Raw genomic sequence first — 12846 nt, forward strand, 5'->3', positions numbered from 1 at the left:
CGAGTTAGATATCCCTTAGCATCACAGAATACTTACTCCTTCGTATCCGTATCTGTTTGCTCGTGAACTCGGGGAATATCCAATTCGAAAGTGTGAAGGCACACAATGGTTCCGTTGATATATGCTTCGCCGCTAGTGCTCCCGACTAAACAAGCTCAGGGGCTGCGAGCTCTACCTCTGTGAATACTCCGTTCCGTCCAGCCCCGGCTTTTCTTCCTCGGGAAATTCTGAATGGCTTCCCTGAGAACCCCTATAAGATAGAAGTGACCATATGATATCCCCTCTAACGCCGAATAAAAAAAAAGGACGAGTCACTTGGCGCCAGCCGTGCAGATGCAACGCCCTCACCATTTCTTTGACGGTCATTATCCTCGTCATGTCGTTACAATTCCGAGCTAGGTGGCTGGCAGCGAAAGCCCCCCAGCACCAACGCGCAATGCTTCCTCGCCAGAGTGTTGCGGGCTTAGTTTAGTACGGAGCAAGAACGGAATCGGACCCGCCCGCAAAGTCCCCGTCACCACCCATTCCCAGCTCAGGCTCGAACAAGGACTGTTCGTACAGCGAACTGCTCGTAGCGGCCGTCCTGCCCTGGCGTGAGTTCCGCGCCGACTCCACAATGTGGAACTTCTTGCCTGCCTCGCGGGCTTCATTCACGCTGGACATGAGGTCTGAGATCATGGAGATGAGGTTGACGTCGTTTTTTTCGCGCTGGATCTCGCGTTCCAGCGTTGCTTGCTCCGCAGGGGCAACCAAGTCGGCGTTGGTTACCAGAGCTTGGATGTGCCTGAGGATGTTGTTGGAGGGGATCGTGTATTGCCCGTTGGAAGCCCGGGCAAAATCAGCTGCTTCCGATGTTGTCTGGGTGCCCGCGGTAAAGGCGGGAGGGAGGTTCTGAAGGTAGGTAATGATGAGTCCCAGGCGGGACCTCATCATCTTGATGGCGTTGTATTTGGCCTGGAGAGCCGACATGTACTCGGCTTCGGCACGTGTGAGGTTGGCGTCGGGGCTTGTTGTCGCTGGCTCGGTCGGACGGGCGGCCGCGTCCTTCTTTGATTTGCTGCTCTCCTCGTAGGCAACCGCTCTACGCTTGCCCTTGCCGTCATTGACGGCGATCTTTTTGTCGAATTGCTCTAGGATGTGCTTCTCGTTGCCGTCTACCGTGGCAGCGTTGGCACCACCCTCGCGAATAAACTGCATCGCAATCATTTCGGCCTCGCCGGTGTCTGTGGTGTATGGCAGCTTTCGGAAGCGGAGAACCATGTTTGTGGGGGCCTCGGCGTCCTTCATCTCCTTGTCTTCGCCCTCACCGGCCTCCTTGCTATCCTCGGCCTCCATGTTGCTTTCGTATACCGTAATCGGTAAGGGGTCTCCGGATGCCGGGGACAGGACATCTTCGACATGAAAACCGAGCAAGACGGCGGACTCGTTGTACGAGCTGATCTGGCGGTGGATGGGGAGGTGCAAGGCGGAGGGGCCTGTCTTGGGTACTAGGGAGTACCAGCCGACGAGGTCGAGTGCAGGACTTTTGTGAACGAGTCTCACTAACTCGCTGTCAGTCGGGTCTTCGTACGGTCCTGATAAACAAAAAGCAGGCAGGGCACCAACTCTGCTCCAGGCGCTTCTTGAACCACTCCTGGTCGAGCTCGTAGAGACCATCGGCGTTCTTGGCCGACTTGCAGCTGAAGCTGTGCTCGATTGTGATCTCGCGGCCATTTTGCTGACCTAGCAGCGCGCCGACGACCGCCCCTTTTAGCCCGCGCTGATAGCCACGGACAATGAAGTCGGAGATCTCAAGGATGGGCAGTGGGTGTAGCACGACCTTGAGGCCCGAGTCGGACGCCTTCTGGGTCGACAGCAGCTCGTTGGCTGCGTGGCCGACCATGTTTGCAGTCGCAGCCGATTTCGATGTTGGGTGGCTAAGGAGCACGACGGCACAACGCTTTTGAGATGGGACCCTGCTGGCTCTATCGAGAAGCTGCTAAGTTGGAGAGTTCGGGGCGATCTTGTAGCGGGGTTGGTCGGCAAGGCAGAGAAGTGCAGCTTTGCCCCGCCGAATTACAGCCCGGCTTCCAATTAACTAAGTTCCAAGTAACTAGGCTCTGTTTAGCAGCACGCTGCTTGTATGCTTGGCGACAGTTGGCGGGACCGTCCTTTCAGCTGGCTGTCACTCTGCTATTGCCTGCCATCGTGCCCTGATGTTCATCTGTGCTCACTTATCCAAACTTTGTCTAACCTACAGATACTTATTTAAACCTCTAAAAAACCTTCCCCGAGAAGTCCAAATACACCAGTCCAATTCAGTTCCGGCTCAAATGTGACAACGACTTTTGCTGTCATATCCCTATCAATAATTTTTTTTTTGGGGGGAGGGGGATGGCAGCTTCAGACATGTGCAGCTTCAGAATGCCCCTCGGTGCCTCAGTGCGTTCCTGTAACGTTGGTCTCGTGGTCTCAAAGACATACATCATGAGATCGTTTCACGAGCACTCTCCCATCAATTCTTTCAGATTTCTTTACCTCCGCTTTGCATGATGTTAATCAGAGTCCCTTAACTGCTCTTTTGTTTTGGCAACTCAAGTTGCATAGTGCAAATAATGGCAAAGCTGCTGCTGTTGGGTATCTGCTGCTTCCCTTTCAGGTTTGACAATGTTAAACCACATCGTGCTGGCCAGATAGATGATGATGGGGTCCTTTGAGAGTTTACACATATATAATATGAATTTTTCTGTGCCACGGCACAGACCCTAGTCTCATTTCCCTGTTCCTATCTTCCTCAGAGTTTGAATGCAGATTCTGTCTCCTTCTTCGCTGCATCAAGATGTCTGAACCATCCAAGAAGCCAGAACCAGTTCAACCTCAGCCCCCCGGGTCAGGCAAAGTGGAATTCGCAAATAACCTGGGCCCTCCTTTCAAACGACCTGTGGTTGAAGACGAGATCGAATTCATCTCGTGCAGTCCGGTCAAGAAGAAGAGGTTGACCGAACAGACGACAGCGCACAACACGACAACTTCAACGGCACACCCCCAGCACCAGGATACCCGTTCTGCCAACCAGGAAACTCGGGATTCTCCACAGATTCCACCAGCCGGCCGTTGCCGGAGCCTGTGTGGCATCGGCCAAGCCAAGGCTCCTGGTCCTGAGACGGCAATGGAATCCCGGGGGACATCGCTGCCGGTTCTTGAGAAGTTTGCGTTTCCACAGACATTTCCCCTGGCGACAGGCCGCCCACCTCGGCTCTCAGACGCCATATCTCCAAAGCAGCATCCGCAGCCCTCTCTAGCACCTCCTGAAGCTGGCACGAACACGGCCACCACCATAAGCACGACGAACACGAGTACGCAAACGCCCACGCAGGAGAGCTCGGTCACTCTTGACCAGATCTCCTGCCTCGATTTTGACGGCGTACCAACGAACAGCCCCGGGTTTGATGCCGGCAGAGTGTTTTCTGCTGATTGCGGCATCATGAGCGGCATTAGCGTGGGCAATGCGACCGGCGCAATGCCTCCGCTACCCCCTTTTCCAACGTCGAGCCCACGCACCGGCATTCCATTCACCATGTACTCGACGGGAAGTATCATGACGGTGCCTCAAGCACACAACAGGGATAAGCCGTCTGTTGCCGTGCTGGCCACGGGTGCCAAGCCGACCTCGTGTCCCCATTGCGCGCGAATTCGGCAGCAGAATGCATTCCGTCAGGCTCCGGTTTCAGGCACGAGTCCCAAGATCGCTGCCCAGACGCATGGCCATGCGAACCCTCAGAGCCACGACCACGCATCCTCGCCGCGGACCATGCCACCACCTCCAGGGTTCTCCCCGCCCGGGCATATGATTCCTCGCTCGGCGCCGGCGCCCAGGCAGGAGCAGAGACGACTCCCGAGCCAGTGGCCGCATCAGAACCAGCAGCCGCCCTCGGAGAACCCGCTCCATCCGGGTCCTGCCGCCCCCAACTATTACCTCCGACCCCTGCTCCAAGACATGGCGCAGACCATCCAGGCGAGCTTCCCCTACGCTCAAGTGGCGGCGAGGCATGGAATGGCACCTGCTAGGGTTGCTGAAGTGCTGGCGAGAGTGGTTGGGGCGCCGCTGGTCTCGAGGAGGGAGTGAGGGAGTGACCGGGATGTCTTAGAAAGGAACAAAGGCGGGGAAGATGTGGGTAAAGACTGGATTTTAAATAAGCGGAAGGATAGTGGCTCTCGACGGCTCTTAGTTGTAGTGTCAGCGTGTGCTGGGTCGGCGGGTTCCGACGCGTGAGTGAGTGAGTACCGGGAGAGATGTGGTAATTGTAAGGAGGGATTCAGATTTATTTGATCGATATCTTGCCCGTCATTCCTCTTAGATGTTGCGAGGTGGCCGAGGGAAGCTGAGCCGAGCGATAAGGATTGATATCTCTGTTGGGTGTTTGCCGCTCCTTGGTATCCTCTCCTGTTTTTCTTTTCGCTTCGTCTCGTTTTCTTTCCCTTTTCGCGTTTAAGTTAAGGTTCTTCTACCTCTCACAGGTGGGCCAGCTCACGCTCGAGGACCCAAGAACATCCTGTCTTCTGGTTCACGGCCCTGAACGATTCCTGAGCGACGATATGAATGAGCTGAAATAAATCCATCTTCAAGCGGATGTTCTCGGCGTAGTCAGCACTCCAGTAGGGTTCAGTAGCTCAGAACAACGCCAGCCAAAAAAATAAATAAATAAATAAATAAAAAAAATAAAAAAATAGGAAAACACCATTTTGCCCCGCTGGACCAGCGCCATGCCTGCCTCGTGCTTGAAGCAGTCCGGATATGATGCTGGTAACCTTTAGGTTTGTGTTCCTCGGACTGTCGCCGAAGACGGCTGAGGGGACGCCGGTTTCCGCGTCACTACGGATTACACCCGTGACGATCGGAGGTACCGAGATCCCGGCGACGGCGCGCGGCCGGAAAGAGGGGCACAAAGTGTTCCGTAATGATTCCGTATTACCGTATTACGTGATAGGGTAGTATACTCTGTATGTAATCCGTACATCCGGCTTAGCGCAGTTTGAGGCAATATGGAGCATGTGGGTGGGGACCTGCAAGCTGAGGAGCTCGAGTGGAGGGGGGGGACAGTTATGGGGACTGGGGCAAAAGCCAAGCTCAGCCAAGCCAGGCCAAAGCGATTCAACCTCCACAATCAGCCTCGCAAGCGGCGCAAATCTTGGTCCTTCGTCCACAAACTCGCGCAAAAAAGCCGGCGAATTTGGAGCGCCATCCTGGCCCCGTTTGCGCCCGCAAGCACATCACTTGGCCACCTGCTCAACTGAGAGCGATCGCCATCAAACAGAGCCGACAGGGTACCGGCACGCCGGCACAATGTTGCATGGTCAACCCCGACAGGCGCTGTGGGAGGTCGGGCGAACACGTGAGAGAAATGGAGACGCTCCTTTCCCGGTGTCCGGATTGCATACTACATACGTATGGGTCGGCTCGGCGAGAAACTCGAGGTGGGATGTGGGATGTGGGATGTGGGATGTGGGATGCGCGAAGATCCCTGGACCCTTGGAGTCCACCTTTCTCCGGAGTACGGATTACTAGTAAACTCTTGCCAGAGAGCTCTCTACGTAGTAGACTTGCTCATCGGCCACGTCCTTCGGGCTTCCGTTTTCCATCTCGGACCGCCCCGCCTTCTCCTTCTCTTGGTTCCAATCGTTCCAATTGTCCTGGATTTAGAACCAAGACCCCTTCTCAGGCTGTGTACCCGGCGACGGCTTGTCGGGAATTGGCATTGAGACACGCGACCTTGTCCGATCGTCAACCGACACTCATGAGATTTGTCGTCGAGTTCTTTTCTCTCCTCCTCAAGCAAATCCACTGAGGGCTGGCCTGCTCGGGCCAGCGACGTCGGGGACAACCCAATAACTAACTATACCGTATCCCCCCCCCCCTCTTCTTCTCTAATCGCCCGGGCAGACAGCTAGCTAGTAACTAGTACAGTAGGAGCAGCGCACTACCTAACACAGACAACCGGGGTCTTGTTTCCTTATCGAGATTGCCCATGGCCTCGTCAGCAGTGGACGTCGAGAGCGGTAGCGCCCGCCGATCGGGCTCCGTCAAGGAGGAGCCCGGACCGGCCGCCGAGAAGGGCACGCCAGTCGGGGGTGGCTCGCCCGAGAGTGCTTCCGTCCTCAGTGCTCCCGGTGATCACACCCACCGCACCCTCAAGTCGCGTCACATCCAACTGATCGGTCGGTCTCGCCACGGCCCGGCCCGGCCCGGCCCGGGACCTCGGCCTGCTTCCGTCGTGTCCAAGCTTGGCTAACGGCTCTTCTAGGCATTGGCGGGACCATTGGCACCGCCCTGTACGTCCAGATCGGCAGAGGGCTGATGAATGGGGGGCCCGCCAGCCTGTTCATGGCGTTTACCCTATGGTCAGTACGAGCGAGATATGGTGTATCTCCGGTTAAGCCGCCCGGTTGGCGCGGGACCCGGCTGACTGACTGACTCGGGCGTCATTTTTCAGGTGCTCCTTTATCCTCGCCGTGACGCTCTGCATGGCCGAGATGGTGACCTACCTTCCCATCTCATCCCCCTTTATCCGCTTTGCCGGCCGCTACGTCGACGAGGCCTTTGGCTTCGCTGCCGGCTGGAATTTCTTCGTCTTCGAGGCCGCCATGGTGCCCTTCGAGATCACCGCCTGCAACGTCATCATCCACTACTGGAGTGACATTGTGCCCCCCGGCGGCGTCATTGCCATCATCATCCTCCTCTACGGGTATGATTGCATGCATCCTCTGACTCTCTCTCTCTCTCTCTCTCTCTCTCTCTCTCTCTCCCCCCCTCCCCCTCCCACCCTCCCTAGCGTGCCAGTCACCACCAGCTGACATAACTCCCTTCGCTTTCACAACCCTTCCAGCCTCATCAACTTCCTCGCCGTCAAGTGGTACGGCGAAGTCGAGTTCTGGGCCGCCCTGGGCAAGATGCTCCTCATCGTCGGCCTCCTCATCTTCACCTTCATCGTCATGCTGGGCGGCAACCCGCTCCGCGACCGCTTCGGCTTCCGCTTCTGGCGCGAGCCGGGCGCCTTCGCCGAGCTCTACCACACGGGCGCCCTCGGCCGCTTCATGGGCTTCCTGCAGTGCCTCATCTCCGCCTCCTTCACCATCGCGGGGCCCGACTACGTTTCGATGGCGGCCGGCGAGTGCGAGAACCCGCGCCGCGTCATGCCGCGCGCCTTCAACGCCGTCTTCTACCGCCTCACCGCCTTCTTCGTCCTGGGCTCGCTCGCCGTCGGCATCCTGGTGCCGTACGACGACGAGGAGATGCGGCGCGCCTTCGAGAGCGGCGCCCCCGGCGCGGCCGCCTCCCCCTACGTCGTCGCCATGAACCGCCTCCAGATCCGCGTCCTGCCGGACATCGTCAACGCCATGGTGCTCACCGCCGCCTTCTCCGCCGGCAACAGCTACGTCTACTGCGCCTCGCGCTCCCTCTACGGCATGGCCCTCGAGGGCAAGGCGCCCCGCCTCTTCCTCCGCTGCACCGCCGCCGGCGTGCCCGTCTACGCCGTCGCCCTCGTCCTGCTCATCGCCCTGCTCGCCTTCCTGCAGGTGTCCAACGACGCCGCCGTCGTGCTGCAGTGGTTCGTCAACCTCGTCACCGCCAGCCAGCTCATCAACTTCAGCGTCATGAGCCTCACCTACCTGCGCTTCCACGCCGCCCTCAAGGCCCAGGCCGTCGACCGCCGCACCCTCCCCTACCGCGCCGCGCTGCAGCCCTACGCCGCCTGGTACGCGCTGTCCGGCACCTTCGTCATGACCTTTGTGGGCGGCTACATGGTCTTCTTGCCGGGGAACTGGGATGTTCCCACCTTCTTGTTCTCGTAAGTCCATCCGAGCGCTTCCATCTCGGGAAGCTCTAATAACGTAATCTGGTGCTGACGGAGACGCAGGTACACCATGATCGCCGTTTGCCCCATCTTGTACATTGGTTGGAAGCTCTACCACAAGACCAGGATATTCAGCGCCAAGGAAATTGATCTGAAGAAGAACCTGGACGAGATCGACGCCTACGAGCGGAGCTATGTGCCGAGTAAGCCTAGGTGAGTCGTTACTATTCTCAATTTTTTACCCTCCCTCGAGGTCCGTCACTGGACGTTTGCTGACCGACGTGATCCAGCAATTTCTTTGACAGGCTGCTGGACTGGGTGTTTGGGTAGGCAGATTAAAACCCCTTCCCCCCGCCCCCCAGAGCGGGGGGGCAGAAATGCGAGGCATGTCGTAGATTTTAAAGCGATATGCTTTCGCAATAGCAATTCTAGATTTAGATGAATAGACATTCCTCGCATGATCGAGATAGAGGTTTCAATTGCATTGTCGTTCAGAAGACGGCTTGATATCCTTCTCGTTTGATACTCCGTTTTAAAACGAGGACAAATAAACAACCGGATCTAATAATAACCCTAGGTCCGCGGACTCCTCAAAAACCCGACAACTCCGCCACAATACCCGACCAGGTCATCCAACCGCTCCCGTTCCTTGGTCTGATACTGCTTCCACTCGGCCAGGGCCCGTAGCAGGGACTCGTTGGCCATGACCAGGTCGAAGTGCAGCCGCAGGAACACCGTCATCCAGGCCTGCGTCAGCTCGTAGTCGCGCCTCGACTTCAGCCGGCTCGTCAGCGCCCGAATGAAATGCAGCAGCTCGTTGGTCTCGTCGCCGCCGTCGCCCACCGAGAGGGAGCGCAGTTCGAGGTCGGCCGCCGACGGCCCGAGGGACTTGAGATGTTCGAGGAAATCCGTGTCTGTTTTATGTTTGTTTTTTTTTTTCCCAGAAGCAACCTCGTTAGCACCAGGTCTTTCTATATTTCTTTTGTTGTACAGACAGATGGTAAAGGAAAGAAAGAAAAATAAATCCAAAAAAAAAAAAAAGAGAGAGAGAGAGAGAGAGAGAGAGAGAGAGAGAGAGAGAGAGAGAGAGAGAGAGAGAGAAAATAGGGTAGAGAAGCGCTTACAGTCCCCTGACGCGCCACAAGCGAGCAGCTTGGACGTGAGCGCCTGCTGGTTCCGCATCCGATCCAGCCGCGTCAGCCTCGAGCCCTCGGCCTCGGCCTGCTTCTTGGCCTCGTCCGCCAGAGGCACCAGCGAGCCCGCCGCCAGGCCGCCGGCGGCGGAGGCGGCGCCGCCCACCGACGGCAGGAAGAAGGGCGCCTTCTCGGGCGCCTTGGGGGGCTCCTTGGGCTTGTTACGCGCCTTGATCAGGTCGATGTGCAGGAGGGTCTGCCAGCGGCTCTTGGGCACCAGGCTGAGCGTCACCATGTCGGCGCTGAGCTGGTCGACCGTCGGCGCCGTCACGCCGTCGTCCTGCTCCTCCTCCTCCTCCTCCGCCGCCGCCGCCCCACCTTCCCCGCCGCCCTCGGCCTCGAACGCCGCCTCGATCAGGCCCTGGCCGCCCTCGCCCGACGCGGTCGGGCCGGCGATCTGGCCGATCTCCTGGTCCGAGATCTGCCTCGTCGGCACGTGCTTGAACAGGGTGCGGTTGGTCCACAGCTGCACCCCGAGGTCGCCCTCGACGGCGCCGGCGAGGTACTCGCCCGTGGCCGAGAAGGCCAGCGCCGTGCAGGGCTTCTCCAGCCGGAAGGCGTCGATCAGGTGGCTGGTGGGCAGGTCCCAGACGCGGATGGTGGAGTCCCGCGACGCGGCCACGATCCAGCGGCCGTCGTTGGAGAAGCAAAAGTCGGTGATGTCGCCGCGGCAGCCCCAGAGCTCGCGGATGGTCTGTCTCGTCTCGATATCGACCACCCTGACGGAGTGGTCGTCGCAGGCGAACGCTATGAGGTCGTTACCCGCGTGGTACCGGCAGGCCGTGATCTTGATCATCGGCGCCCAGTCGATCTCGTCTGCCAGGTTACCCGTCACGAAGTCCCAGAACTTGATCTTGCCGTCGAGCGAGCACGAGATGACGGCCCGGTTGAGCGAGTCGACCACGATGCCCGTCACCGCCTTGGTGTGCCTTCCCGTGCCCGGGGCGAACGTCTTCCGGGCCCGCGACTGCAGCTTGTTGACGTCGTCCAGCGCCTTCAGCTGCTGCATCTTCAGCTGTCGGAGCTGCGCCGGTGTCAGCCTCGAGGGGAAACGCTGCCTGTGCCTTCCCGACTGCAGGTTGAACATGTCGATGCTGCCTCCGCTCGAGCCGACCAGCGCGAAGCTGCCGCACGGGCTGACGGCGACGGTCGACACGGCCTCCCCGTCGCCCGTCTTGAAGGCCCACCGACCGGCCCGTCTCCTGCCCCAGAACCAGGTGCGCGCCCACGGATCGTCCTTGTGGGCCGTCACGACGCTCTCCCACCCGGTCATGCCGCTGAGCTCGGCGCTCGAGAGCTTGGTCTTGTCGTTACCCTTGTCCCAGATCACCTGCTTCCCCGGCATGGCGCCCATCCCGCCGTCACGATTGAGCGACGAGGCGATGCAGGTGATCTCGGGAGCCTTGAGGTCGTCCAGGGTGGTGGTCGGGCCGTGGGAGAGCGAGCTTCCGGCCAGGATGCCGACCTTCCTGGCCTTCTTGCGGAGGGCGCCCTGGCTGAGCTCGGCGCTCTGCCCGTCGCGGCGCAGACTCCAACCCCACAGGCTCCTGTCGCGGCCGCCGCTCAGGAGCCACTTGTTGCCGCCCTCGGCACCGTCAAAATCCGACGGCAGGAACTGCAGGCAACGAACCGGGGCCGCATGGCCGCTGCGCATGTGTAGGATCCGCGGAACGGGCGAGAAGGGCGACTCGTCAAAGATCCACGACTTGAGCGAGTTGTCCAGGCCGCTGGTGACGATGACGGGCTGCCCGGGGAGAAACTCGACCTTGCTGATGCCCCCACGGACGTCCCTGTTGTACGAGGGGGGGTTGTGCGCGCTCCGGAGAACTCCCATGACCCTCCCGCCCTTGTTGAGGTCCCAGAAGGTGACATCCCCGCTGACGCCGGTTGCGGTAGCCATGACGCCGTCCTTTCGCCCATCCTGGCCCGCTCCCTGGCCGTCGGTTCGGAACGAGATGCAGGTAACCGGCGCGTCCTCGGTCCCCGCATTCAGCCGGAGTACCGGCTTGTCGGTGAGCACGTTCTGGATCACCAGCGGGCCCTCCGAGTAGGCGATGGCCAGCAGGGACAGGGCCGGGGAAGGCCGGAGGCATGTGACAGAGCCGCAGTCGGGATTTGGCGGGAGGATGGTGTAGATCAGCTTGGCGGTGCTGATGTTCCATATCTCCACCCAACCGTCTTTTCGGCCGACAAAGATCTTGTTCAGGAACGTGGGCATGTTGCACACGCCGCCCGTGATCTCGTTGGCACCCTTCTTGGCCGCGGCGGTGAAGATGGTGGTGTAATGCTCCAGTGTGGACGACTTCCACACCTCGATCCTGGTCAGGGCGCAGGCGACAATCCACGAGCCGAAGATGAGAATCTGCTTGATCGGCTGGTCCAAGTCGGCGGGGAGCTGGAGTTCGGCCGCCTTCTTGCCGCGCTGAAAGGCCCACAGCCCCTGGGGCTCGCCGGAGCGAGGGTCGCCCCAAGCCGCGAAAACCTTCTCCTTCCAGGCATAGGTGGCGGTGATGTCGGCAGGCGTTTGAGGGCGCGTCACGAAGACAAGGTTGAGGCCGCGCTTGAGGTCGTATGTCTGCAGGGCGCGACCGACCGACGTGGTGATCTGAAAGGTGGTCTTGCCGAGGGGAATGGACGTGAAGGGGACGGCGGTGGGAGAGACTAGGCCGATGGTCTGGAACGTGTCAGAGAGAGGCCCGATATACAGCAAGAAGGGTTTTTTTTTTTTTTTTTTTTTTTCCGATCTTGAACGGTCGGCTTCGAAGAAACTCACTCGGAACGGGGCGAAAATGGCCGAGCCTCGTTTGGCCGTTTTGCGCGCCTTGACAACGGCATCGGTCCTCTGGCGCTTGGTTAACGGTTCATCAGGCTCCGAATGAGGCATTGTGTCGAGTGGTGGCCGACGACTGCTACCAATGGGCGGCGTCGCGTCCGTGGTGATGGCGGTTGCGACTTTTCGAGGATTTCGGGAGCCCTCGCCCGAAAGAAGCACGAGCAGCCCCACCAAAAAATTATCAGCCACACCTTGCTTTGACCCACCCAACGCCGGCCTTCAATCGCCGACAACCCCCCGACATGCCAGCCCCACTCATCCGAGGGCCCGAGCCCGTTCCCGGAACGCCAACGTAACGTGCCAATGCTGGGCCGCATCTTTGACCGCCTTTGGGTCGATTCAAGAGGCTTGTAACATATGTACACTATGTACATACATACATAGTACATACATACACTACCTCGTGCACTAGGCCTAAGAGAGAAGGGCACCTCATTTTTCTCCAAACGGGCCGCGTGTCACGCGACCACTTGCCTGTTGCGCATGGCAATACAGGGAGGTTCTGAACAAAGTGTCTGAGATTAAGACAGACCCGATGCAGGGAGCTTGAAGGGAGCTTGAAAGGGGGATTAGGGAAGAGCTAAGCTAATATCGGGATCGTAATGTTGAAATTCAGTTGCTAGGTAATAAACGATTTATTAGCAACACGTCGAAGGCTGGAAAACCACTTGATCTTGTCCTTAGATTTCATGGCACCGCAAATGACAGTTACTGCAAGTACTCGTACGTACCTGAGCATGTCGTTACCCTACATAGTACGGATCCGTACATACAGTACAAACACGGCGCCTTCCAGAAGCTCGCTGGCGTCATAGCGCTTGGGGTTTCTGTGCCCCTCCGCCCCACTACAGTGACCGCGAACCCGGCACTGCGTTGGCCCCTCGGTCCCGCCATTTACGGATTAGTATCAGTCAACCCTTGTGGCCTCGCCCAGATCGTCCCCTTCCACCCTCCGCCTTTCTAGTGTCCGCGTGTGCTTACAAGACGA

At 58.8% G+C, this 12846-nt stretch overlaps 4 protein-coding genes across 4 annotated transcripts; 2 read left to right on the top strand and 2 right to left on the bottom strand.

Annotated features, from left to right (window-relative positions):
• Positions 1-19: 19 nt before the first annotated feature.
• On the bottom strand, positions 20-2013 carry P884DRAFT_329478 (uncharacterized protein). Its single transcript, XM_069445633.1, has 2 exons — positions 1606-2013; positions 20-1541 (listed from the first exon to the last, which is right to left on the bottom strand). Exons 1-2 carry the CDS (start codon positions 1880-1882, stop codon positions 469-471), a joined length of 1350 nt encoding a protein of 449 aa, XP_069297802.1. The 5' UTR covers positions 1883-2013; the 3' UTR covers positions 20-468.
• A 718-nt stretch (positions 2014-2731) lies between these two features.
• On the top strand, positions 2732-4593 carry P884DRAFT_291882 (uncharacterized protein; the record flags this gene model as incomplete). The annotated part of the gene is made up of 3 exons (XM_069444131.1): positions 2732-4101; positions 4209-4248; positions 4498-4593. Exons 1-3 carry the CDS (start codon positions 2819-2821, stop codon positions 4591-4593), a joined length of 1419 nt encoding a protein of 472 aa, XP_069297803.1. The 5' UTR covers positions 2732-2818.
• A 1412-nt stretch (positions 4594-6005) lies between these two features.
• P884DRAFT_199520 (amino acid permease/ SLC12A domain-containing protein) lies at positions 6006-8162 on the top strand (the record flags this gene model as incomplete). Its single annotated transcript, XM_069438237.1, has 6 exons — positions 6006-6195; positions 6282-6378; positions 6471-6722; positions 6864-7826; positions 7896-8045; positions 8123-8162. The coding sequence occupies 6 exons, from the start codon at positions 6006-6008 to the stop codon at positions 8160-8162; spliced, it is 1692 nt and encodes a 563-aa protein (XP_069297804.1).
• A 243-nt stretch (positions 8163-8405) lies between these two features.
• P884DRAFT_199309 (Utp21 specific WD40 associated putative domain-containing protein) lies at positions 8406-11909 on the bottom strand (the record flags this gene model as incomplete). Its single annotated transcript, XM_069438222.1, has 3 exons — positions 8406-8746; positions 8957-11699; positions 11799-11909. The coding sequence occupies 3 exons, from the start codon at positions 11907-11909 to the stop codon at positions 8406-8408; spliced, it is 3195 nt and encodes a 1064-aa protein (XP_069297805.1).
• Between the last annotated feature and the right edge of the window lie 937 nt (positions 11910-12846).

Source organism: Thermothelomyces heterothallicus, assembly GCF_042370625.1.
Source record: "Thermothelomyces heterothallicus CBS 202.75 unplaced genomic scaffold P884_scaffold_10, whole genome shotgun sequence".
Lineage (NCBI taxonomy): Eukaryota > Fungi > Ascomycota > Sordariomycetes > Sordariales > Chaetomiaceae > Thermothelomyces > Thermothelomyces heterothallicus.